The following is a 27,747-nucleotide window of genomic DNA, read 5'->3' on the forward strand; positions in this document are numbered from 1 at the left end:
AGAGATACTGGCAGGTGCCTTTGTCAGAAGAGCAAAGGCAATTTTGGCTTTCATAATGCCAAATGTACTGTATCAGTTTAAAGTCATGCCATTTGGTATGAAAATGCGCCAGTCACATTTCAGAGGCTAATTATTAAGGCCATTGTCAGAGCTACCCAACTGTGTCACAACATAGATGACCTGGTGATTTTAGTTACACATGAAAGGAACATTTGCAACATTTATCAGACTCCGTTTGATTGACTTCAGAAGGCGGCTTAGTGATAAATCTGGCTAAAAGTGAATTGCCAGAGCATAAGTCACCTTCCTGGTGGTGTTATTGGACATGGACAAATGGCCCCATGGGGTGCAAAGGGTGATTTGGGGAGTTTCCCATATCGTCAAAAAGTGCAACACCAGGGTTCCTGGGGTTGAGTGGATTTTATTGAGAATTCATGCAAAATTTTAGCAGTGAGCTGCTCCACTCACTGAACTGCTACAGAAAGGGAAGAGGTTTCAGTGGACAGCGGACTATTGGAAGGCGTTTGACAGCCTGAAAGCTGTGTTAACCACTGCCCCAGTATTAGCCACACCTGATTACGCAAAGCCATTCAAGGTGGCTATCTATGCAAGTGATGTGGGTGTCAGTGCTGTGCTCTAGCAGGACAACGATGAGAAGATGGAAAGATATGTTGGGAATGTATACAGGAAATTGATTATTCATCAGCAGAAATATTCTACAGTTGGGGAGGAACTTTGAGCTTGGTGCTGGCATTACAACATTTCATATTTACGTTACCAGTAATGTATCTGAGACAATCATATATACTGATCATAACCTATTGAGGTTTTAGAGAAATTAAGGATAAAAATGGCAGATTGCTTAGGTGAAGCCTGTTATTACAACCACTCAGTTTGAAAATTGTATATGTGGCAAGTCGAGAAATGTGATTGCTGATACAATGTCATGGATTGAATGAGAAACGGAGGCATTCGTTGACAGGAGTAACATAGAAAATTGTGCACGTTTATAATCAACGTACTGCGTGTGTGTTACAGAGTACCAACAGTTTACGATTAAGGAGTTTTTAAAATGAAGTTATTTTTGCAAGCTGACTTTTTGTTTTAAAAAGGTGTGATGAAGCTGCTCCTTTAACAAGGTTGTTATCCTTGGATTATTTTTCAAGAGAGGTCATAAAAGACACAGACTCCAATAAGTTTAAGTTGAAGGGTTTAAGGGCCAGTTTGATTATAGCTAATAGATACTGCCTCATGCAAAAGCCTTTTGCAAGTCTTTAAAAGAAACACTTGTACCATGAGAGGGGAGTGGCTAGTTCTCCCAGCTCAGCTTTTCTCTGGTTTGGTTTGGCTTTAGCTCAATAGTGCTGAAAAGCTACTCGACCAAAGAAGCAGATCCAGGCTGAAACTCCTCTCTAAATTCTTTCCTGTAAAGACCCTGGGTTTGATTTTACCTTTTGTGCTAAGGGGTGTTTATGGGGATTATTTCAAATATTGGGAACAGCATCATTAAATTAGGATACTCTGTTGGGTTTTCAGATAGGTTAAGTTATTCGGTGCCCTGTTCTCTTTTGTTTGCATTTCATTTGGTAATTTGTAAATAGATTCTATTTTGTTTAAAATTAAGTGGTTTGACCAGCTGCATCCCTGCTAGAATATCCACATAACACCTGATTAAAACAATGAGCCAAATTAGGGTGCAGGCTATTTTCTCGAAATGCACTGAGGGGATCTGGCCTGGTCCATAACAGATGTCAATCAAGTAGGCTGCTTTGTCCTGGACTGCTGTTAGACCTGCGCTCTTTCAGGCAAGTAGTGAGCATTCCATTACTGTTGTGACTTGTGCCTTGAAGGAGGTGGACATGCTTTAGAGAGTCAGAAGGATTCCTGGCTTTTGGTCTGTTCTTGTAGCCAAAACATTTATTTGGCTGGGTCCTGTCTGTTTTGTGCCAATGGTAATCCACAGGATGTTGAGAGGACTCAGGAAGGGCAACGCCACCAAATGTCAAGGGAAGGTAGTTAGATTCTCTCTTTCTGGAGATGGTCATTGCCTGGCAGTTTGCAGGCACAAATATTAGTCATAACTTGTCAGCCCATGCCTGGATACTGTCCAGGTTTTGCTGTAATTGAACACAGACTACTTCATTATTTGAGGGATTGCAAATGCTGCTTAACAGTGTGCAAACATTTGTGAACATCCACACTTCCAGCCTTATGCTGGAGAGAAGGCATTGGATGAATCATTTGAAGATAGTTATGCATAAGGCCACAGACCTGAGGAAATCGTTTAGTGATGTCCTTAAGAGGTGACTGACCTCCAACAACCTCAAACATCTTTCTTTGTTCCAGGTATGACTCAAACCAGAGTTCTGGCTCTTTCCAATTTCCATTGATCCTACTTTTGCTATGGTTTCTTAGTGGCCTGGACGTCAAGGATACTCAATCCTCAATTTAGCTCTTTTGTCCATGTTCCAAAGACCAGAAGACAATCCAACAGGCAGGTTTAATGTCATAACTGTGAAGGCTGTACTATATCTGGGGTGGCATGGTGGCTCAATGGTTAGCGCTGCTGCCTCACAGCACCAGGATCCCAGGTTCGATTCGAGCCTTGGGCGACTGTGTGGCATTTGCACATTCTCCCCGTGTCCTCCTGTTTCCTCCCACAGTCCAAAGATGTGCAGGTCAGGTGAATTGGCCATGGTAAATTGTCTATAGTATTAGGTGCATTAGTCAGAGGGAAATGGTCTTCAGAGTGTCGGTGTGGACTGGTTGGGCCGAAGAGCCTGTTTCCACACTGTAGGGAATCTAATCTAAAATATCAAAATAAGTCTGAACAAACTTGCAACTTGGCTGGTGACTCAACAGTGCTTATGTGACTTACCTCTTAAAGGGACACTGTCACAACATAATGTACAGATGAGAATGTGGAATTCAAAACAAACACTGCCGAGGGGCCAAGTGACCTACTTCTGGTCCGAATACAAATGTCAACACAACTATGTTCCTCTCTATTGTGGGAGATATTCTGTTCTCTTGGAGGGCTTGAATGTTTGCATACCTCTTGATGATTGAATTGCTAACTTTAGTGTTCACCTTCAAGTTCATCCAGTGTTTGTCTCATATGATCTACATGCTAAATTTTGTTTCACTACAATACTAAATGCTGCACTTGTAGCTGACTGTTGCTGGTGCACTTTCTGAAATTAATTCAGAAGATACCTATTGCAGATATACAGCCAGCTGTTTAATTTTACTGACTTTGAAATGAAAGACCCACTTGGCTGCCTAACTGAAAGCATAGAGAATGCAATATCATACTACTTTTAGTACTGAAGTATCATCACAGAGGTTACAAGCTGAAAGCTACCAGGTAATTGTGAATTCTAAAAACTTTGATAACTTGCTGACTAGCAGCAGAGAAAAACAGCCATGAAAACTTTGAGGGTAATCAAATCCATTTAGTTCATTAAGTCTGTTGAGAGGAATCTACATGTGACTTCAATTACACACCATTCAATTTACTCAGGTAAAGTAACAATAGACAATAAATGCTCCCTTGCTGTTATTTCCCATATGGCAACATCAAATAAAATAAGTTGTAGAAATTAATGAATTCTTAGTACTTCTGCAGAAAGAGCAGAAAGAGCTAATACCAGTGGAAGCATAACATCCGTACTTTCATGTTCAATTCCCCTTTTAACAAAAGGATGGCATTATGTTAACCTTAATTGCTTGCTGTACATACATATTAACAAATTGTGATTCACGCACTAGAAGACCCAGATCCCTCTGCAACTCGGAATTTTGTTCAGTATTTAAATTTATTCTCTGCTTTTTAATTCTTCCTGCCAAAGTGAACAACTTCACATTTTCCCATGTTGTACTCCATCTGCCATACTTTCATCCACTCATTCAATCTATATTCATCTGTATCCTCCTTATGTCTTCCTCACAGCATAGTTTCCTACTAATCTTTGCGTCATCTACAAATTTAGCAATCCTGTCATTTCTCCCTTCATTAAGTCATTGAAAATAAATTGTAAAAACTGAGGCTCCAGCACAGAACTCTGAGCCCTCCAGTCGATATATCGATATTAAATATATGTTTATCAAAAACATTCATTCAAATATAAGCTCCCTTTCTGCCAGCCAGCCTAGTCAGCCAATTTATTATCCATGCTCATATTACCATTCCATCATGAGCTCCTATTTTATGTAACCACCTTTTATGCAGCACTTTGTCAAATGCTTTCTGTACATCTAAGTACAGTCTGTCTACAAACACTGCTTTATTCATTCATGCTCTCAATCATGCCTTTTCTGCAAGTGCAATCTTGTAACAGGAATTTATACAGGAAACACTAATGAATATGAAGTACAAAAGTGCTTGACAAATTGGAAAAACAAGGGCAAAAACATTGAACCACAGTGGGAGAGAAGACCAACATCTTGAGTAAAGAAAACATGATTTTAAGATACCTTTTATTCCAGATGAATGATGGAAATAGGTCAAAAGACTCCCTTAATTCTATTATTATCTTGAGATTTGAAATGGAACCAGTGTAACAAAGTATGATTTGCATTTTTGAGTGGTCAAGGGGGGGGGGGGGGGGGGGGGGGGGGGGGGGAGAGGGGATCAAATTCAATTAATTCACAGCTAAGAGGTATCTACCTTTCCTCAAATGGTAAGCTGCAAAGCTGCTATTTTTGGACATTAAAAACCTTTTGCCAGCACACACCTAAAATCATTACACATCTTCATTTAATGCTTTTTTAAAAAAGAATCAAACGCAATTCCTTGCATAAAGGACTGCACAAGTTGCCATAGCAATGGCACTCACTTGCCACACACAGCTCTAGACATTGAGACATATGCAATTTCTGTAATTAAATACCTTTACTAAAGCAAGCAATAGACATTGACTATCCCATTGATAAGACCTTCAAAACTATCAAACTTACTAGAAGTTTTATTCATATTTTACAATTCTGCAAAAGAAAACAATGGCATTTGCGCAAATACACTTGCAGTGGAAGCTGTTCTGAGCATGGTTGGTTCATTTGGTTGGTTCCTGGGATTAGGAAAGGTTAAGTAGGTTTAACATGTACTCATTGAGCTCTAATCGTGTAGAAACAAAATTCTGATGGAGCTTGAGAGACTGGATCATGATGGGGTAATCTCCCTTTAGAATCAGGTGCATAGTTTCAAAATAAAAAAACATCCCCATTAAAGTTTAAGATGAGAAGAAATTATTTCATCTCAGTATTGGTACTCTTTGGAATTGTGTTCCTTAGAGCCCAGTGGGGCTTGATCATTGAATACATTTGAGATAGAGTTAGGTTTTAATCGAAAAATCAATCTAGCATTCTAAAGAAGACTGAAGGCCTGAATAAGATCACCCTAATGGAAGAAGCAGTCTTAAGGAGTTTAGGACAGCAATTTGTTTTTGCCTCAACCCTTAGAGAAAAACTAAGCTCTCAAAGCTAACTGTCTTGGCTCATAATTGCAAATACTCTTGGTTATATAACAGTCTAAATCTGTTTGAATGTTGAGAGGAGTTTGTCAGTCTTCATAAGTAGGACAATGTGAAGGTGACAGTACCACAAAAGTACCATGCCAAGGGCAACTTTTTGGAATGTTTTTCAGACAATTACTTTTTAGAATATTTTTCAGACAATTGCAGATTATTCACGTATATTGACATTTCCTGAGCTTCCTCAGTGACTCAGCATGTGCTGTGAAGGCGAATCCCAGATACAAAAGATGCCATACTTGATTTATGGTTTGTGCTCACTGACCTACATTGGCTCCCAGTTCAGCAGTACCTTAATTTTAAAATTTTTGTCCGTGTTCAAAACTCTACACTGCCCCCTGCCCCCTCCATATCTCCACCCTCAGATTAAACCATCACCATTTGACTCTCTCAATGAGAGTTCATAGTTGCTTACATGCAGCTAGAATTTGTATCTGTAATAAATGACAATTATTGTTGAGTACAGAATCTGGACCATACTTTGAGACACTTTGGCTTTTATAAAAAGGTAAATTGGTGAATTCTGCGTACTAAGATAAAACCTTTAAGCTTTTTGACTTTTGTGACAAATCCAGGAAAGTGGGGCTTGATTACGAGATTGCTACCCCAGTGAGGAATGACATGAGCATTAGACGAACTGGCCTTTAGATTGAATTTTAATTTTCTTGAGCAGAGATTATACAGTTTTCTAATGTGCTGACACATTTTCAGAATAAAAAGGTAATTTCGGAAGCCTATAATCAATGCTTCCACCATCCCTGTTGCCACTTCTTTGAAGACCAGAGGATGCAGGATTTGTCGGCCTTTAATCCCATAGTTTCTGCAATATATTTTTTCCAATAATCATTTTACATTTATTTTGCTGATATTTTCTACAATTAACAGGATATTTTTATTGTCCAATGTGATAACAGATACAAAATACTTGTTCAAAGCCTCTGCCTTTTACTTACTTTCCATTATTAATTCTCCCATCTTGTAGAAGACCAATGTTCTCCTTTTATTTTACATTCCTGTAGAAGCATTTACTATCTGCTTTCATATTTCTTATGCATTTTCTCTCATCTTCCAATTTGTTCCATTAGCTTAGTCATCCTTTGTTAGTTTCTCAAAATATCTCAAACTTTTGGCTCACTGCTAATTTTCACAGTATTTCCTTTCTATCTGATACCATCTTAACTTTGTTAGACTAAGAAGGATGCTCCATCTGTGCCTCTCTTTCTCAATGGAAAGTTTTTTTTTGGGCACTATGAATTATCCCTTTAAATGCAAGCCACCGCGTCCCCACTGTTTTACCTTTTAATCTATTTTCCCAGTCCACTTAAACATTGTCTTCATACACTTGCGAATGGCTTTAAGACATTAGCTCCAGATCCATGTTTCTTTCCCTCAAATTGAATGTGACTTCCACTATTTTATCATAGAAAAGGATCCTCTAGATAAGAACAATGAAGTCACCAATTAATCCTGTTGCAATGTACATTATCAGGTCTATTATTTTAGACTAATTCTTGGTTGGTTACATTGCTCAAAAGGAACCGTCCTGCATGAAATGCACAAACTCATCCTCCAGGCTACCAACTCAAATTATTTGACCAAACCATATAAAAATTAAAATCACCCACAGTTATTACAGTACTTTTCCCAAAAGCCCTACATTTATGAATTTATACTTATCCTTTCAATGTAGCTGCTGTTATAAGACCTTTTCCCATGACCTTATACCTCTTTTTTTAAAAATCTCCATTCAAACTAATTCTACATCTTGGATCAAGATCATGACTGCACTGACCTCATTATTTATAGAGCTATCCCACCTCCTTCAGTTTTCTTTCTGTTATTCTGAAATGTCAAACACCATAGAATATTCAGGCTAGCCTTGGTCATCTTGGACCATGTCTCTTTAACTATCATTATGTTGTATAGATTAAACTTAAATTTATACCACCAAATATGATAAGAATGCAGCGAGCTTCAAATAGAATTTTTAATTCTTTTGATTCTATCATTTTTCCTTCTCTGATCTTATTTGCTAGTGTACTCTTATGTTTCTAAGTTCTTATTTTTCCTGTCGCACACTGGTTATCATTGCATGTATTGATACTTAGCTTTGGGCTTTCTCAGAGTTCCCTTGGTGTATACTCTTATTCCAGTATTTACTTTATAACTCTCTCTACAACCTAGATATACAATTCACCATGACACCCATCACAGTATTGTTCAAGTGAACACACTCAACAGTACAAATTCCATTTTCCCATGAATCAAAAAATATTCCTCCTCCACCAATTTTTGTGTCATGCATTTAACTCTGCTCTTGTTTCTTCTATCAAATTTACTCATATTTAGGTGTAGTCTAGGGTTGTTACATTGTTGTCCTTCCTTTCATTAAGTTCCAACATGTTTTTATCTCTTTGGAATGATTCATTTATTGTCACATGCAATTTTACAGTGAATAATACAGTAAAGTAGTGAAAAGCTTCAAACAGTCGCCACAATTCAACACTATTTTGAACAATTTAAGAGTGAGGATAAAAGATATAACCAAAACAGAGTCCTATGCTCAGATCAGAATCATCAATACCTGTGCCTCCATTCATCCTCCACTGCCTCACCACTCCCTGTGCCCAATCCATCAATGTAGGAGTCACCACTCTTTAGGCAGCATCTCTCTGCCACCAAAGCTGGGTCCCATGCTGAACCCCATAACGTGGCGCAATGACACCAGGAGTCCCAGCTTAGGCTACCACACTGCTGCTGCAGCAGCCACCACCTCAGCAATGCCAGGAGTCCCTGGTCTGTGCCTACTGCAACCATGAGCCCCTATCTCCACTGCCAGACCAGGTTATCACCACTGTCTCACCAAGAGTTCCAATCCAATCATCCTCCTCCAAGCTGTTGCCTTGCTGGCGCCATCTTAAAGACTCCAACTATTGCTGGATGAGCTTTGTTACCATCAACTTCAAAAATACCAAGAGGACACCCCTGCTGCCACCAGGTGCCATGAGGAGCTACGTCCACCACCAGCTCCAACTACTGTTAGGAACTGCCATGCCACGCACGGCCAGTTCTAGCTGCCCCATCAATTTCACTGACTAACCCACCACAAAAGGCTCCAAAAGAAAAAAAAATGGAAAAGAAAAGTAAAAGGAAAGAAAATAAAATAACAAACGCATGCAGGAGCAGATGAGCCCCAGGCAAGAGCCCACAAGCAGCCATGGTACTCTGATGCCATGTTAAATATGCAGAGGAACCTCTTTACGTATCTAAACGCATCGTTGGTGCCTATGCAATCAACAGGTGGATCCTTCACCTCCTATTTCCAAGTTTCTCAATAACTGCAATGAGATGCTTTTAAACTGTAGCACCAGATGGGCAACACACCCTTTGGGACTTTTGCTCTTGGCTGCAGAGTTCATAACTTGATTTATTTTTTAATCAATGCAAGGAAGTACAGCACAAAACATTTAAATGAGCTTTTCCCCTAACCCATTTACCTTCAAGAACTATATCCAAATCATTTTTGAAAATGTTCAACGCAGCAATCACTTTCAGTGGCAGAAAGTTCCACAGGTTTACCACTCTCTGGGTGAAGAAATTTTTCATTTGAGTCTAAAATGGTTTACCCCATATCTGTAAAATGTGACCTCCTAGTTTTAGACTTCCTGTTCATTGGGAATATTCTTCCTATGTTTATCTTGTCTGGTCCTGTCAAAACTTTATAAATTTGTTTAGGAGATTCCCTCATTCTTCTGAACTCTAGTGAACAGAGTCCTAACCAAATCAGTCTCTCCTCATATTATCCTGCCATCTCAGGAATCAGTTTTGTAACTCTTTGTTGCTCTCCCTCCTTTACCGAACATCTTTCCTCCAATAAGGAAACTAAAACTGCACATGACACTCCAGGTGTGGTCTCATTAATGCCCTGTATAATTGCAGTGAGCCATCCTGCTCCTGTACTCAAACTCTCTCACTATGAAGGCCAACATACCGTTTTTGGCTACTTCACTACCTGCTAAATCTGCATGCTTACCTTCAGTAACTGGTGTACATGGAAACCCAGGTTTCGTCGCACCTCCTTCCTTTCCAACCTTTCACCATTCAGAAAATAATCTGCCTCCATGTTTTTGTTACCGAAGTACATAATCTTACATTTTGTGCTTCATCGCTATGCATTTCCCACTTACTCAACTTGTCCAAATCACACTGAAGCAACTCTGCATCTTCCTCACAGCTTATCCTCCTAGCCAGCTTTGTGCCACCTGTAAACTTGGAGATATTACATTTAGTTCCCTCATCTAAATCATTAATATATATCGTGAAAAGCTAGAGTCAGTGTATTGACCCCTGCGGTACTACACAAGTCACTGGCTGGTCATTGGAAAAAGACATGTTTATTCCTACTGTTTTCTTTCTGCCATTTAGCTGTCTATCCATGTCAGTACATCCTAATCGCTTCCATTTTAACTTTACATGCTCCTCTCTTGTGGGACCCTATCAAAAGCCTTTTGAAAGTCCAAGTAAACTACACCCAATTGTAATAGTGTAGACAAAAAGTGTAATAGTTATATCCTTGAAGAATTCCAGTAGACTTGACAAGCAGAATTTCCTTTCTCATATCCATGTTGCATCTGGCTGATCTGTCACAAAGATCAACAAAATTCTTTCGTTCCCCCCCCCCATTGAATGATTCAGTCAGGCTAAGATTGAAACAAATGCAATTACATGTCATGCCTCTTTGGGATAGTGCACAGAAAATCAAGCCCTGCTACTTCTTGAGTTGTCATAAAAGTTAGATGTATACAAAATTCCCCTAGTCACCACTATTTTTGGATGCAGGTTAACAGGTAAGTATAGAAGCCTGGTCTATCCAACAAGAATGACCATTTATTACAAATAGATAAAGTCTAGCTGTAGGTAAACAAGTATGAACTGCTGACAAAGAACTCCATTATTCTATTCCTCCTCTCTCTCTCACACAAAATAGTGTGGAGGGAAAAATCTTGAAAGGCAGTTCATTGGTCTCTGTCCGCAGGGATTGCTGAAATTATCTTTTTTGCCCTGTCAGGACTCGCTGTTTGTTGATCTTGCGCTCTTTACAGCGGTTTTTCTATTCCTTGCAGGAGTGAACAACTGGTTTGCAAATTATGAGGTTTCTAACCTTTTCATTTAAAGTCACAGCTTACAGCAACTGGTGAGAGAAAATGAACTGACTTCCTTCAGGCTTCAGATTTTTTTAAAAAAAAACTACAAAGACAGAGCTAGCAGCATCCTTTACAGAGGTCTGAAGGCTTCTGGCTATCTCTTTCACAAGCTATTCAGCTACCTGGGAGCTGATTGTAGTTTCTGAAAAGCAGAAAGACTTTGACACATGCAACTGTGGGCAACTTCACATGCACTCTAATCCGGAAACGTGCATGTGCACGATTCCACACTTGTTATATTTCAATGTAAAATGTTGATGACATAGAAAATAGAAACATAGAAAACAGGTGCAGGACTAATCCATTCGGCCTTTCGTGCCTGCACCACCATTCAATATGATCATTGCAATCGCAATAATCCATTTGCACCCTCTCTCCATGCCTTTTGATCCCTTTATTTGCAAAGGCAATGTCCAGCTCCCTCTTAAATATATCTAATGAACTGGCCCCAACAGCTTCCTGTGGGAGAGAGTTGCACAGGTTCACAATAGTGTGAAGAAATTCTTCCTCATCTCAGTCCTGAATGGCTTACCTCTAATGCTTAGCTGTGATCCCTACTTCTGGACTTCCCCAACATCGGGAACATTCTTCCCAGATCCAGCCTGTCCAGTCAATCAGAATTTTATATGTTTCTATGATATACTCCTTCATTCTTCTAAAGTCCAGCAAGTACAGGCCCAGTCGATCCAGTCTTTCCTCATATGTCGGTCCTGCCAACCCAGGAATCAGTCTGGTGAACTTTTGCAGGACTCCCTCAGTAGCAAATATGTCCTTCCTCAGACTAGGTGGTCAAAACTACACACAATACTCAAGGTGTGGCCTCAAGAAGACCCTATATACCTGAAAGATATCCTTACTCTAATACTCAAACCCTCTCACTATGAAGGACATGCCATTATAGCTTTCCTCACTACCTGTTGCACCTGCATGCCAGCCTTTAGCAACTGTCCCACCATGACATCTTGTTATACGGCACCTTTTGCCTAAACTACCACCAACTGCCTTCCTGTTTTTGCAACTAAAGTGGATCACCTCACATTTATCCATATTATATTTGCCAAGTATTTGCCCACTCAGCCAGCCTGTCCAAGTCACCCTGCAATCTTAGCATCCTCCGCACAACACACACTGCCACCCAGCTTAGTGTCATCTGCAAATCTGGAGATAAGGCATTCAATACCTTCGTCCAAACTGTTAATGTATATTGTGAACAGCTGAGGTCCCAGCACTGAACCCAGAGTTGCCCAACCTGTTACTGCCTGCCACTCTAAAAAAAAAAGACCCGTCTATTCCAACTCTCTGATCCAACAGTCTGCTCACCAGTTCTCTATCCATGTTGGTACATTACCTCTAATTCAACCTTCCTTAATAGCCTCTTGTCAAAAGCCTTTTGAAAGCCCAGATAAACATCTAATTCACTATTGTCACTACTGGTCACATCCTCAAAAAAATTCCAAAAGATTTGTCAAGCCTGATTTTCCTTTGGTGAATCCATGCTGACTAGGACTGACTTAGGTCAACACTTTCCAAATGCTCAGTTATTACATAGTTAATAATTGACTCCAGCATTTTCCCCACCATGAATGTCAAGCTAGCCGGCCTATAATTTCCCTTTTTTTTTGTTCCCTCCTTTTTCTTCAAAGGAAAGAGGGGGTTACATTATCTATTCTCCATTCCATACAGAATGCTGGAAAATTATGACCAATGCATCCACTATTTCTAGGGCCACTTCCTTAAGCACTCTAGAATGCAAAGAATCAGGCCCTGAGGACTTACCAGGTTTTAATCCCATCAATTTTCCCAATTATCATTTGCTGACTAATAAGGATTTCCTTTAGTTCCTCCTTCATGCTTGACCCTCTGTCCTCTAGCATTTCCTGAAGGTTATCGGTGTCCTCTTTGGTGAAGACAGATTCAAAGCATTTGTTCAACTGATCTGCCATAAGATGACATGATATGCAAAGGCCATAATTCACGTGTGGAGAATAAATGCAAATTTGAAATGGGCTTAGCATGGTGGAAGGGAAGACAGAAAGGGAGCTGGGACAGAATGAGGATAGGTTCCAGGGGAGAGAGTGAAGAGACAGGACTGGAAGGAAGAGAATAAGGTTGTCACTCCACAGATCAATCAGCTACTCATTTTGTACAAAGTCCCTGATGTCAGTTCATCTGCAACTAAACCTCTCCCTCTAGATGAGTAAACAATGTAAACAGCACTTACAATAAGTCCTTTTGCCATTTCAGTCCTCAAATATAGTGGAAAAAAAAAGTATGGTTGGTACAAGCACCGAGGTAACTAGGCTGTGAACTCAACAACTGGCTACATGGAGACAATGCTACAAAATGGAACTTTTTAATGCAATTACTTTTCGAGAATCTGAACAATTTGCTCTCAAATTTCAGCGGATGTAGTTCAGCAACTAGCTGCAAATACTTTGGAAGTGACCAATGGTCAAATCAGGCAGAATGTTTCATCATGGCGTTTCATTCTTAGCTCAATAACATCCCTTATTCCCAGATCTACTTGAAAATGCACTTACTCATCTTTTTCCAACAGCTACTGAACTGCCTCAATGAATTTCGTTGGTAGGACAGAAGATATTTGTTTCTCCTCAATTCATTGCTGCAGTGTTATGTTGACCCATGCTTTATCACAATATCCTGCAGGTATTGCATATCTACTAACTCATGCTAGAAAAAACAGACAAGGTGAGGACACAAACAGCTCAGCTGTGATGCAATGCACTAATTCCAACGGTTCGTTAAAACATACTGTATAGGCTTAGACATGGAGAGCCAGTGGATTGATGGACAGAGCATACCCGTGGTATCAAACTCTAGCAAGAAGTAGCCTCAGAAGTGAAATCTGAATCTGATAGATGAATACAAAGAAAGAAAACGGAACAAAAACTTGTTGGCAAAACCTTTCACTAAACAGTGGCGGATTACATTTTTGTTTGTAAACTTCTCTTAATTTCTGAAAGGGCTCATGGTATCTTATGATAGGCTGAGAGGGGTTGGCAATGAAAAATAAACTGACTCAGTCTGTCAAAATTATGCCACCTAGCACCTTTAACAAAGACAACAACACAACAGGAAGTGCCAGCACATCATCAAGCCTGTCCTGCTGTCCTCGAGATTGGTAAAGGCAGACTAAGACTGAGCCTGAGGTGCGTGCAGTGTTTCCACTTCAACTGGCTGACAGAGCACATTATACATTTGCTGCAATTCCTGGAGAGAGACCAGACCAGACGGCTGAACATCTGTGAAAAGGTAAAATGCAGAAGTGTACTATATTCTTGTTGATATATTATTTGAGAAAGGTCATGAGATATTGTAGTTCTAAAAGGTTATAAAAAACAAGTTTACCACAAAGGGGAGAGATGGGGAATAAGGAAAAGGGGAGACAGCTTTCATGAATGTTTGCTTGAGTCCTGAGGTGATAAAGAATATGTAACCCATGTAATTCAGGGCCCCAAGCCAGTCAAAAGCCCCAGTGGAGCTAAAGGAAGGATTTGAAAGTAAACAATGGAAAGTTACAGCTGCTTCCCGATGATCTTGTTAACTATATTACTATAACCCTTTACATTTTCAGATTATAGTAGTGCTGGAAAAGCACAGCAGTTCAGACAGCATCAGAGCAGCAGTAAAATTGACGTTTCGGGCAAAAGCCCTTCATCAGGAATACAGGCAGAGTGCCTGAAGGCACTGCAGGCATTCTGCCTGTATTCCTGATGAAGGGCTTTTGTCCGAAATGTCAATTTCACTGCTCCTCGGATGCTGCCTGAACTGCTGTGCTTTTCCAGCAGCACTCTAATCTAAACTCTGGTTTCCAGCATCTGCAGTCATTGTTTTTACCTTACATTTTCACAACTGTACATATGTAAATATGATGCAAAAGAAATAACAAAGAAACAAGTAAAAGTGTTGATGTCTAGTGAAATGTAGAGAACCCGGAAAGGTAAACATCCATTCTTTTTAGGTCATTCCCCTGATAGTTCACTGAAGAGCAAAATGAATCAAGACTGCTCCGGAGTTAGCTGCCAGCAACAACTGGGGCACACTAATTGGCTTCAGTGCCACTGAGCTACCGACAGATAAAATAAGTCTGAATTTGTGGCCAGCTGATTGTTGCTGTAAAGTGGGACTGCACACACAAGACAGAGGTGGAGAAGATTACAGAGATGTTCGATAGGTTAGAAATAGATAAAAAGGAGATACTAAATAGGTTGGGATCATTCACAGCTAACAAGTCCTCCAGATGGCTCTTGTAGCACAGTGGTAATGTTGCTACCTCAGAGCTAGGAGTTCAAGTCCCACCTTGAAGGTATGTCATAACGACTCTCAACACTTTGATTTTAAATACCTACCTAGAATTGTAGACTGTGGTGGACCTCTAAAGTAAATTGTATCCCGGATTTAAATAAAAAAGGCACTCGGTGCTAGAAAGTGAAATTAGAATAGATGAACTCTGAAAAGAAAAATAAAGTCCTCCTGACCAAATAGGATGCATCCCAGATTGTTGAGAAAAACAAGGTTTGATGCTGATCTGGATGAACAGCGCAGACTAATCTTTGTGCACATCCCTAACTGATTTACTAAGATTAAGAAGGATGTCAAGGCTTGAAAAGACTACAAAAGGTGAGTTACTAAAATGATATCAGATATGAGAGCAGTGAGAGATCTAATAGAATTAGGCCTAATTATGAAGAGTTTTGATGGAGTAAATGGGGAGAAACAATTTTTGTGGCAGGTAAGTTGATAACGTGAACATGTAAAATAAATGGCAAATGCAACAGCAGAAATGGGGAGAAACCTTTATACAGAGAGGACTGTTATGATTTGGAATGCACTCAAAGAATTGTGGAAACAAATTCAAATAGAAATCTTAAAGAACAATTGGTCATGTTGGGAGAAAGATGGTTATGGAGTTTTTTATATCCATTAGTTGGGCCACAGCTGCTGTACCGTGTGCCGTTTTGGTCACCACACTCCTTGGTAATCATCTGATTGCACCAGAGGGGGTGCAGAACAGATTCACTAGGATGTTGGCTTGCCTGGATGATTCAGCTACGAGGAGAGACTACTAGTTGTGGTTGCTTTCCTTAAAGTAGGTAAGGCTGAAGAAGGGCAATCTGATTGAAGCATTCAAAGTTCTGCTGGTCATGGACAGGGTGGATGGGAAACAGCTTTTCTCCACAGTAAAGTGCTCAGTAATCATGGTGTACAGTTTTAAAGGTAAGCAGCAGGAGGTAGAGGAGATTTGAGGAAGGCAAAGTTTCACCCAGACGGTTGGGGGTATCTGAACCTCACAGGCAACAAAGGCAGGAATCCATGAGACATTTAAGAATTATCTAGAAGCAAACCACTTACAAGGCTCTGGGCCCAGTGTAAGGAATTGAAATTAGAATAGATTGATGTTTGATATGAGGACATTTGGGCCAGAGAGATCCTTTTCCGTGCTGTAGAAACTCTATGACTATCTTGATGACCATGTGCCTCAGTTTAATTTACCCTAGGTTGCAATAATTAAGAGTGAAAATATTGATGTGTGGGGCTAATTGGACAGCTCTTTCAAAGAGGTGACTAGCACAATGATCCAGATGGCATCTTATACTGCATGATTCTAATATCAAACCTCCATGATGGGAGTTATATTCATAATCTCTAGAATTCTCCAAACTATTGGAATACTAATCCAATAACATTATCATTTCACAGTCAAAAACTCAAATATATAAACCCCTTGGCCACATTTACTGATATCAATTTGCTTTAATAAAATCCTAAGAGCAGATGCATCATGGATTCTTGTATCATCACAGACATAGTCGTCAATAGTCAACTATTGTATTATGCCATCATTTAAGGATTTTTGTAATTGATTGATAAGTTATTGATGATTGCTGCAGATATGATTAATCCTCTTGCCTAATGCATCAGATTGTGTAAACCAAATTCAACTCTCTGGTCACAGCTCTGGGCAAAACATCAAGTCTAAACTTTTCTTGCTTCTAAGCCTTCAACTGAAAAATTTAATCCAAAGACATGGAAAAGAATTCAACCAGTACCAAAGATTATTGAAAAATAAGCAATGTTTTGAATGTTATATTGTTGAATCCATGAATTGTTAAAATAATGAGGTAATTTGAAGAAAAGAAAGCACATATAGAATCATGGGAGCCCAGCGACCAGATTTCCTAGTCACAAGGCATCCCTATCACAATTAAATAGCAACTACCAAATGCTACATTTAACGTACTCTTTACAGTGTATAGAGGAACAGGTATGTACCAGTAATTTGTAAAAATGCCCCCCGATACTGAATTTTACACACAATATACCATTAATATCTGGTACATTTAAAAATTGAAATCTGATGGGATCTATATCGTACAGAATAATAGATCCAAGAAATGGGCTGAAGTGTTAGAATCTAATTTGAGTTTCAATGGTTTGGTGGCTAGAATCTGGTTTTGAGATTGAGGAGACAAAGAAGAAGAAAATGACAAAATAAATAAATAACTGAATTCTGTATTCCTAAATGTGTAAACTATATCCTCTCCAGCAATGAAATTAAATTGCCTGCTATGGGTTTTAAATAAATTTAGTCACTGAGAAAAGCAGGACAGAAACGAGATTCGATCTTTACCTACATTACAGCACTTTAAAACACTTTGGGATGTCCTGAAGGTGCTAGCTATTTCAATGCAACCTTCCTTTTGTTCTTTCTTTACAGATAACAATACAAAGTTCAATCTAATTACCAGAAAATTCTCAATATTTCAGCACAAGCAGGAATAAAATTGTTTACGGATCAATATCACCAAATCTGCAACACAACTTGAGGAGAGCTACTCCAGAAATAAATTTATTTCAGCAACTCACTATTCCTGCTCCCCAATATTTCAGAATTCAGCTTTGGATGATAATGTTTAAATAAAAATGTTTTCAAGTACTTTCACAGAAAGATGTATAATCTACCAGTGTACAATTCTTCCAGAAAATTCCAAAGTTACAGAAACAAAACAGAAAGCTGAAGGGGATTGGTGAGCTGACTTGCATGCACAGTTGCCCATTACTCATTTGCTATTCAAACAGTAACAGAGCCATTTAATATTCAGAACACAGTGGATGGCACGAACTGTAGTGAATGACGACAGAAGGAGAAAAACATCTGTTGTTACTAGACTTCACAGAAAAACAAAAAGATAAAATAAACTTGTGATCAAACTCACCAAGAAGGCAGCGGCGTTGGTGAGGCAATCTTACCCATATACATCCTAGGTTTTCACAAAAGGACATGATTTTTCCACCTGCCTGAGAACTGAATGTAACACATCAAGTGCCATGTCGCAATAATTGTGTATTTAATAACTTAATGACACTACTATTTATCTTCAGCAAGCTCATGCAGACATTTGAATATTCGACCCTAGAAAAGCAAATATTTCAAAGAAATCACTTCTTAATAGAGTGTGGTAATGTTTGGCCAGACCATAGAGCAAGGGCAATTTTTAAACTCAACAAATTTCTGTTTTGTAATGAACTAAGTGGTACAATTAGACTCAACATTCAAAAGGGAAATTAATATATGTCTGAAAAGGAAGAATTTTTAACGTTACAGAGAAACAGCAGAGAGTGTAACTAATTAGATGACTCTTTCAAAGAGTTAAGACAGGAACATCTGTCTGTACTAGATGATTCTATAAATGCAAGGGTGATATTTTCAGAGGGTTCCCACAAATTAAAACCCATTGTTATATATTATTCCATTAAGCCCATTCCTTTCGATTCAAGCCCAGTATTTAAGACAAACACATTAAAAAGAGGAACCAAAATAAAATAATAAAGTAAATATTGTATTGAGAATACTCTTTTGCATCATACATTTTTTGTTCTAAACCAAAGCACTTTCAAAGGCTCCTGGCAGTTAAACTGGATGTAATCTGTTATGCTCAGATCAAGAATGGCCTTAGTCCTCTTGTAATGATTTTATACTGCATGCAAAAGAAACACTCAAGACTGAGAACCATCGCTGAGCACATTAAGGTAATTATACCAGCAGCTGAGGAACAGTGAACAATTCTAATCACATCAGGTGTAAAGCCATTAAAAGAAATATAAGGAAGGTCAAATATCCAGCCATGAACATCTCAAAACTACACGAGATCAATTAATTTGTTAAGAAAAAGGTAATATTATGAATAATCATTGGGCTCTCAGCTTTGGTCCTGGCAGGTAACCAGAGCTCTTGATAAAATGAACCTTGCATTGCCCATATATCTTAAAGATCAATGAACCTGAGAAGCTGACTGATTCATTCAAACATACTGCAACTTACCAGACCCCAAAGTGAATTTTTTTTAAAACAGACAAATGGCCTTTTGAATTAAATCCATTTTATCTATTTTATGATATCAGGTTTTTGGAAATTTTATTGCAAGCCAAGGTTTTATGTAATATTTAAACTATTAATAAGTTTGTTTTTAAGTTGCTTTAGCCTGGACTAGCTGTTTGCCATTTACTAAAAGTGACAGATGATTGTAAGTGCCTCATGCATTTTTTCCCCACAAGACGTCAACACTGAACCAGAGACAAACATTCCAAGTACCTGCAAATTGTCTTAATTTCTCATGTCTCTCTGACTATCTTAAAATGATAACTCTTTCACTGGCTCTTCAGGTTCAGGTTACGATTAGGGTGTATTTATGAAACTGGAGTAGCGAACCTAATCTCAATACAGATTTTGATATTTTTTGTAAGCTTTGCTTATGGAAAGTATGTTTTGTGGTGAACAGTAAACAAGTTTTAGTGGAGAGCACAGTCAGTAATCACATTTCTTATTCTAGCCAATAGTTGGGACTTTCACACAGTAATCTGTCAAGTGATATTTCTCCACTATCTGTTAATATTTCACTTAGTTATCTTCATTCACATATCTAAGGTATTATTAATCTCATTCATTGGTTGAGAATTTTTGACAAAGGAAAAAAGACTTACACTGTGGAAGGCAACAAAGGTTATATTGCATTCCCAAATACTGGTTTCTTAGATGACTAGAACACAGACAATTCTAGCTTTCAATATTAAAGCATACAACATCCAGCCTAATTTCAGCACTTACCTTTCTTATTCTTCTTTTACCTGTGTCTCTTTTTCCAAATAAATAAGAATTTACCACCACCACAGCAATTGTTTCAAAATCACTTTGACACCAACCAACTGCCATGCAGTGGGTTAAACAGATATCCAGAAAACATAAGTTGCTAGTTTCAGCCAAAAGAATCTTGTGGTTAGTAAGCATTAGATTAGTTATAAACTCAACAGAAATGGTACATGCAAGATGATATGTGCTTTAGTGAGCCAAAGGCAGATACCATGCTGTGCCAATCCAGTTAGATCAAAATCCTGAGCCAGAATTATGTAATTTGAAGCATTAGGGAAAGTGGATCAGGGGCAGGGAACATGGCACTCTTATCATTGGTGGAACACACCTTCATCTTGTCGAGAACTCTCATCCAGATGTCCTTCCTGATCAGACTGTACATTTATTTCGCCAATCTTCTCTGACCCAAGTTGTTTAACATCTCTCTGGCGCTGACTGGGAACCTTCATTACCTTTGGTTGCATTGATGTCTTTGTAGCCCTGTGCTGGTCAGAGGACACTTTTGCTCCAGTTTCTCTTTGCAAAGTACCTTTAGGGAATCCTCGTTTTTGGAGGACTTTAGGGCCTGCTTCCTTTTTCGAGGCTACCTTGGAACCTTTTTCCTCATTATCGTCCAGCAGTTTGGGTGTTTCATGTTTTGGAGAAGACGAAGTGACTTGGTCAGTGCACTTTGGAAAACCCTCTTGATATTCCATAGGACTCTTCACCATCTCATTTACCTCAGATGCTTGCTGAGTCTCTGAGAGGTCAGTTTCCTTGTTTGGATGTTCCAGAGGACTCTCCAGCATCTCCTTCATTTCAGATGTTTGCTGAAGCTGTGGGGAACCAGTTTCCTTATTTGGACTTTCTGGAGGGCTTGCCACTAATTCCTTCACATTGAATGTTTGAGAGTCAGGATGAGAAATTTCCCTGTCCCAACATTCTAAAGGTTCCTCCACCACCTCATTTACCTCAAGCATTTGCTGCAACTCAGAGGGAGCAGTTTCTCTGTTCCAACATAACGTATTCTCAACCAATATTTCTCCCTCAGACTTCTGTTCTTCGACTGGGGCAATTTTACTATCACAATTTTCTAGAGAAATATCAACTACCCCTTTCACTTCAGAAATGTCTAAATCAGGGGGAGCAGTTTCTGTACTCACTTGTGCAAGAGAGGTTTCTGCCATCTCTTTCACCTCAAGGGTTTGTTTTAACCCAAGGGAACTGGTTTCCCTACTCTCATGATTCAGAGGGATCGGTGTCATCTTCTTCACTTCAGATATTTTATTCGATTCAGGGGAAGTTGCTTCTGTATCCACAAAGTTGAGAGGGGCCTCTGCCATCTTATTCACCCCAGACATTTCCCCTGATTGATGGGATGGAGTGAGTCCAGCCACATGCTCTGGCGAAGACTCTATCTGCTTTCCCTCAGGCACTTTCAATGACTCAAGGAGAGAAGGTTCTCTATCTGCATTTTCTGTAAGGGTCTCTGTCTTTTCTTTTACCTCAAATGTTTGCTGAAACTTGGGGGAATTGTTTTCTCCACTTTCACTTTCCAGCAGGGTCTCTGCTACTTCTTTCACCTCAAAGGGCAATTGTGACCTAAAGACAGTAATTTGGCTATCCTCATGTACTGTCATTTCATTCACCTCAAACATTTGCTTTGACCCAGGGGAAGTAGGTTCTTTACTTATATGTGCTAGATAAGGCCCTTCCTTCACCTTCATTTCAGGTACTTCCTCTGACTGAGGGGGAGTATATTCTCGACCATCTAATTTCAGAGGAGTCAGTGGTGCTACCCTGCTTACTTCAGTCTTTTTCTGAGAGTTAGGTGAAATGATATTTTCACCCCAAAGTTCTAAAGGATGTTCTACTTTCTCTTCCATCTTGGATGCTTGGAGGAACTCAGAAGCGGTAACTTCTCTGCTCCAACAATCCGAAGTATTTTGTGTCCATTCCACTTCTGACATTCTCTCCATTTGTGACTGGTTAGCTGCACGAGCTGCCTCGCTTCTTTGGTTCTCAACAACAGCTCTTACATCGCTCTCTGAAGGTGCTTTAGCGTTGTGCAGTGGCTGATGTGCTAGTTCACTCTCTGAGCTTTCAGATGCCCAAATACTGCTTTGACTTGGCACACCCCCAGCCACCTGCGTTTTTACTTGTAACCCTGATGCCTCTTTAGATGACCCCTCACTGTTCAACACATTTTCCTTATGCTTCCCTGTTCCTCCAGGTGGCCCTTCTAGTCGCTGGTCAGAAACAATTGCTTGAACCTCTTTGGCTTTAGCATGCATATCCATTGCAGGAGGTTGGGCTCCTTTTGTATGTGAGCGTTTTTTCTTTTTCTTTTTCTTCTCTACAGCCACTTTTACAACTGGAGATTCTATATTCTGTGCGATTTCTGAAGTCGCCTCTGCAAGCTTAACTTTTCCAGAGGTTCGATCTAGTAACGGGGTTTTTGTAGGTAAGACAGCAATCTCTGTGGTGTTGTTAGTAAGATCCACAGCACCCACTGATGAATCAAAATTCCCACAGGCTGGTGAAAATGGTTCCGTGGATGGAGGAAGTCTTGCCTCACAGCTCAAATTCTCTTGTTGGGGGGTGGTTGGTGAATATTTTGTTGGCGTCTGCAGTACAGTATCAACTGCAGCAGTGGTCTTTGCTATGTTTGAAACTGGCGAACAATCATCCATTAAGCGAGCACTACTCAGATCTGGGTCACAACAGTCTACAAGGTGGAAAGATGATTCAGCTTGATGCAGGCTGAGGAATGGCACACCAAATTCTTCTATATGCAAGGGAAAAATAGCAGCTAAATACAAAGTTATCAATTCTAAAAAGCACTTCAATTTTTGCAACTTCAACACTTCAATTTTGTTCTCCTAGTAAGAACACGTTCCCTCCCTTGTAATAATAGTTATTTTTCTTGGTTTTTGGGGGGGGGGGGGGTAGAGAACATGAATATTACTGACCATTTTAAAAATAGAAGCATCGTAATAACTCAACAAGTAGAAGTACTGATTTGTATAATATTAAGTCACACAGACTAGTAAGGTCCAGGTTCAATATTTAGTGTGGAGCTAGTCATTAATTTCAATTTGAGGGTTACAAATACTTTCAATACCTGAGCTGAGACAGCGATAAATTAAATCATCCTGTTGTAACCACTAACATCAGCTGAAGATAAAAGTATGTTTGGCTACAATAGTCCCATAACACTTCAATAGTTCGGTCACTTGAGAGCATCCAAGACCCATGGATCTTCATCCTTAAAATATTATCAATTCCAGAGGTGAGGGGGAGAAATTCAAATAGTTTTGCACTGGAAAAATAAATTTTAAAAATCTGCATCCACTTTATTCAGGAATGATTACATATTCCGTTTAAAATTTTTGCATGGCTGTGCACATGGAGAAAACAAAGGAGCTAAAGGTAGGTGAACACCACAGGTCCCCAGATCAGAGCGAACATTTCTTCTTTTCCATACAGAATTTGTTTGTTTTAAGGCACACAGTGATAATTCTATATAAAATGGTCATTTCCTGAGCACTCCCCATTCTGTTTTTCCTTTATTATTTTTTCTCTTTTATTCATTCATGAGTGCATCACTGGCTGGGCCAGTAATTATTACCCATCCCTAGTTGCCCTTGAGAAGGTGGTGGTGAGCTGCGTTCTGAACAGCTGCAGTCCATGTGCTGTAGATAGACCTATAATGCCTTTAAGGAGGGAATTCAAGATTTTGACCCAGTGACAGTGAATGAACTGCAATATACCAAGTCAGGATGGTGAGTGGCTTGGAGGAAAACTTGCATTCCCATTTATCTGCAGACCTTGGCCTTCTACATGGAAGTGATCGTGGGCTTGTAACATGCGGCCTAAGGAGCATTCTTGAATCTTTGCAGTGCATTTTGTAGATGGTACACACTACTAGTTTGGAGAGAATGATTGCTGTGGATATGATGCCAATCAAACAGGTTGTTGTGTCCTGGATGGAATCCAGCTTCTTGAGTGTTGTTGGATCTACTCTCATTCAGACAAGTGGGGAATATTATATCACACTCCTGACTTGTGCCTTGTAGAAGCCAAACAGACTTTTGAGAGTGAGGGGAAGGTCAGGTGGCGAGATACTCACTGTAGGATTTCTGGCCTCTGACTTGCTCTTGCATGGGATGTTGGTATTGCTGACAAGTCTAACATTTGTAGCCCATTCTCAACTGACCTGAAAAGTGACTGTTTCTTTCTGGCAGTTTATTCAGCAGTTGAGTCAATTATATTGCTGTCTCGAGTCACATGTTGGCCAGACTAAGAAAGGATAGCCGATATCCTTCCCATGTTAGTGAACCAGATGGGTTTTTAACAATAATTGTTACACGTTCATCATTAGACTGAGTTTTAAACCTAGATTTTTTTAAAAAAATCGAATTCAGATTTTACCATCTGCTGTACAGTGGAATTAAAATCCATGTTCCCCAAAATATTTACCTGTGGCCCCAGATGAACAATTCAGTGACATCAACTGCCATTTGTAGAAGAGAATTCCAAACCTCTACCTGTGTGTGTGTGTATATAGAAGTGCTTCCTAACATCTCTTCTAGGCCTAATTTAAAATTATGCTCCCTTGTTCCAGAATTTCCAACCAATGGCAATACATTATCTTTAACTACCTTGTCTCTTCTTGTCATCACCTTGAAGACTTTGATCAAATCACCTTTAATCTTCTAAACTCTAAAACAGGCCTAATTTGTATCATCTCTCCTCATAATTTAATCCTGAAGTCCTGGTATCATTCTTGTAAATTTACACTGTATTCCCTCCAAGGCCAATACACCTTTCCCAAGGTGTGCTACCTAGATCTGCTCAAAATACTCCAGAGTTTTGCACAGCTGCAGCACAAGTTCTGCATCCTTGAACTCTAGTCCTTGAGGTAGAAAGGCCAGCATTCCATTAGCTTGCTTGACTATTTTCTGTAGTTATTTGTGGCATTTTAAAGATTTTTGCACCTGAACCCTCAAGTCTCTTTGGACATCCAATATATTTAACTTCATACCATCTAGAAAGTACACTGATCTAGCCTCTTCCAGTCCAAGATGAATTAGAATCATAGATGTACAGCTTGGAAATAGACCCTTCGGTCCAACCCGTCCATGTCGACCAGCTATCCCAACCCAATCTAGTCCCACCTGCCATCACCTGGCCCATATCCCTCCAAACCCTTCCTATTCATATACCCATCCAAATGCATCTTAAACGTTGCAATTGTACCAGCCTCCACCACATCCTCTGGCAGCTTATTTGAATTTCACCGTTTGTTAATTTTCCCAAATACACTCCGACGTCCAGCGATACACGAAATCAAACAGCAAAGGCGGAAACTGTGCAGTCACTCTCACTCTCACTCTCTCTCTTCTCTCCTGCACTGTCCTCACCATGTGCTTCCTTTGTCTGCTCTTCTCCCTTTTAAAACTGCTGTTGTTTTGACTTTTTTTTCCCAAAGTTCCAAAACAATGCAACAGCATGTAAAACAGTAATTGCTGCTCCTGGAATTCGAGGAAATCACCTCCAACACCTAAAATACCTCAAAAAAAGGAGCAGCCAGAAATTTTTCCTGTCCATCTTGGATTATTCAGAGTCCATGGAATTGAGGGTAAATTACAGACATGGCAGGGAAATTGGTTGAGTGGCAGGTGACAAAGTAGGAATAATGGGTAGGTACTTAAATTGGCAGCATGTGACCAGTGGTATCCCACAAGTATTTGTTTTAAAAGGGAGAAAAACAGATAAAGAAAGCACATGGTGAGGTCAATGCAGGAGAGCGAGAAAGAAACTGACACTGCCTTTGCTGTTTGAATTCATGTATCGCTGGACAACGGAGTGCGTCTGGGAAAATTTAAAAAAATTAGCAAAGTGAAATACACAACTGATCTTGGAGGAACTGTTTGGGTGAAGTTCACAGCACAGAATCAGATAAGTGAATTGTTTTAAATGGCGTAGAGAAAGTCTGCAGTAGTGAGTAGAGTAGGTTATTTCTTGATGATATGTTTTTGATATATGTCTCTTGATTAAACTTAAAATATAAGCCGTAACTATTAATCTAACCTGGGGTAGTGTTTTATAGAGGAATAAGATGGTGTTATTTTCTGGGTCTGTAGGTTGCAAAGGAACAAAAATGGCCTTTAGTAGAGTGTTATGTGCTTCTTGTCAGATGTGGGAGTTTAAAAGAGAGTTTAAGGGTTATTACGGATTATATCTGCAATAAATGCTGTTGGTTGCAAATCTTATCAGATTGAATGGATCAGTTGGAGAGACAGTTAGAAGCAATGAGGAATTTGCAACAGCAACTGTATGTGATGGATGGCCATTACAGGAAGGGAGGAAAGTCTCAGATACAGTCACATAGATGGGTTAACTCCAGGAAAGGTAAGAAAGGTAGGCACCTAGTGCAGGTGTGTTCTGTGGCTATCCCCATTTCAAACAAGTATGCTGTTTTGGAAAATGTTGGGGGTGATGGATTCTCAGGGGAACGTAGCACGCACAGCTAAGTTTCTGGTATTGAGACTAGTTCTAATGCAATGAGGGGTACGTCAGATTCCAAGAGATCAACTGTGTTAGGGGATTCTCTAGTCAGAGGTACAGACAGACATTTCTGTGGCCAACAGCGAAAACTCAGAATGGTGTGTTGCCTTCCTGGTGCCAGGATCAAGGATGTCTCAGAGAGGGTGTAGAATGTTCTCAAGGGTGAGAGGGGCCAGCAGGAGGTCATTGTCCACATTGGAACCAACGACATAAGAAGGCAAAAGTCTGAAGGGTGATTACAGAGAGTTAGGCAGGAACTTAAAAAAGTCCTCGAGTAGCAGCAATATCTGGAATACTCCCGGTGCTACGAGCGAGTGAGGGCAGGAATAGGAGGATAGAGCAGATGAATGCATGGCTGAGAAGCTGGTGTATGGGAGAAGGATTCACATTTTTGGATCATTGGAATCTCTTTTGGGGTAGAAGTGATCTGCACAAGGAGGATGGATTGCACCTAAATTGGAAGGGGACTAATATACTGGCAGGGAAATTTGCTAGAATTACTTGGGAGGATTTAAACTAATAAGTTGGGGGTTGGGGGTTGGGACCCAGGGAGATAGTGAGAAAAGAGAGCAATCAGAGACTGGTACAGCTGAGAACAGAAGAGAGTCAAACAGTCAGGGTGGGAAAGGACAAGGTAGGGCTAATAAATTAAACTGCATTTATTTCAATACAAGGGACAGATGAAGTCAGGGCATGGTTAGGAACATGGGACTGGGATATCATAGCAATAACGGAAACATGGTTCAGGGATGGGCAGGACTGGCAGCTTAATATTCCAGGATACAAAAGCTACAGGAAGGATAGAAATGGAGGCAAGAGGGGAGGGGGAGTGGCGTTTTTGATAAGGGATAGCATTACAGCTGTGCCTGAGGGTGGACATTCCTGGAAATACATCCAGGGAAGTTACTTGATTGGAACTGAGAAATAAGAAAGGGATGATCACCTTACTGGGATTATACTACAGACCGCCCAATAGTCAGAGGGAAATTGAGAAGCAAGCTTGTAAGGAGATCTCAGCTATCTGTAAGAATAATAGGGTAGTTATGGTAGGGGATTTTAACTTTCCAAACATAGACTGGGACTGCCATAGTGTTAAGGGTTTAGATTGAGAGGAATTTGTTAAGTGCATACAATAAAATTTTATGATTCAGTATATGTGGATGTACCTACTAGAGAAGGTGCAAAACTTGACCTACTCTTGGGAAATAAGGCAGGGCAGGTGACTGAGGTGTCAGTGGGGAAGCACTTTGGGGCTAGCGACCATAATTCTATTTGTTTTAAAATAGTGATG

The 27,747-nt window shown here is 39.8% G+C and overlaps 1 protein-coding gene across 13 annotated transcripts in view; it reads right to left on the reverse strand.

The window, feature by feature from the left end:
* Positions 1 to 27,747, reverse strand: part of LOC122548961 (uncharacterized) — a 428,093-nt gene that overhangs the window by 116,941 nt on the left and 283,405 nt on the right. For 12 of the 13 annotated variants that reach the window (XM_087986578.1, XM_087986574.1, XM_087986577.1 and 9 more), the window contains one exon: positions 20,233 to 22,671. In XM_087986578.1, coding sequence (XP_087842704.1) covers positions 20,233 to 22,671 — 2,439 coding nt within the window. The remainder of the gene's footprint in view (positions 1 to 20,232; positions 22,672 to 27,747) is intronic. The other variant, XM_043687984.2, reaches the window with a different exon arrangement.

Source organism: Chiloscyllium plagiosum, unplaced genomic scaffold, assembly GCF_037043375.1.
Source record: "Chiloscyllium plagiosum isolate Xiang-an unplaced genomic scaffold, Cpla_swu_hap1 HiC_scaffold_4, whole genome shotgun sequence".
NCBI classification, from domain to species: domain Eukaryota; kingdom Metazoa; phylum Chordata; class Chondrichthyes; order Orectolobiformes; family Hemiscylliidae; genus Chiloscyllium; species Chiloscyllium plagiosum.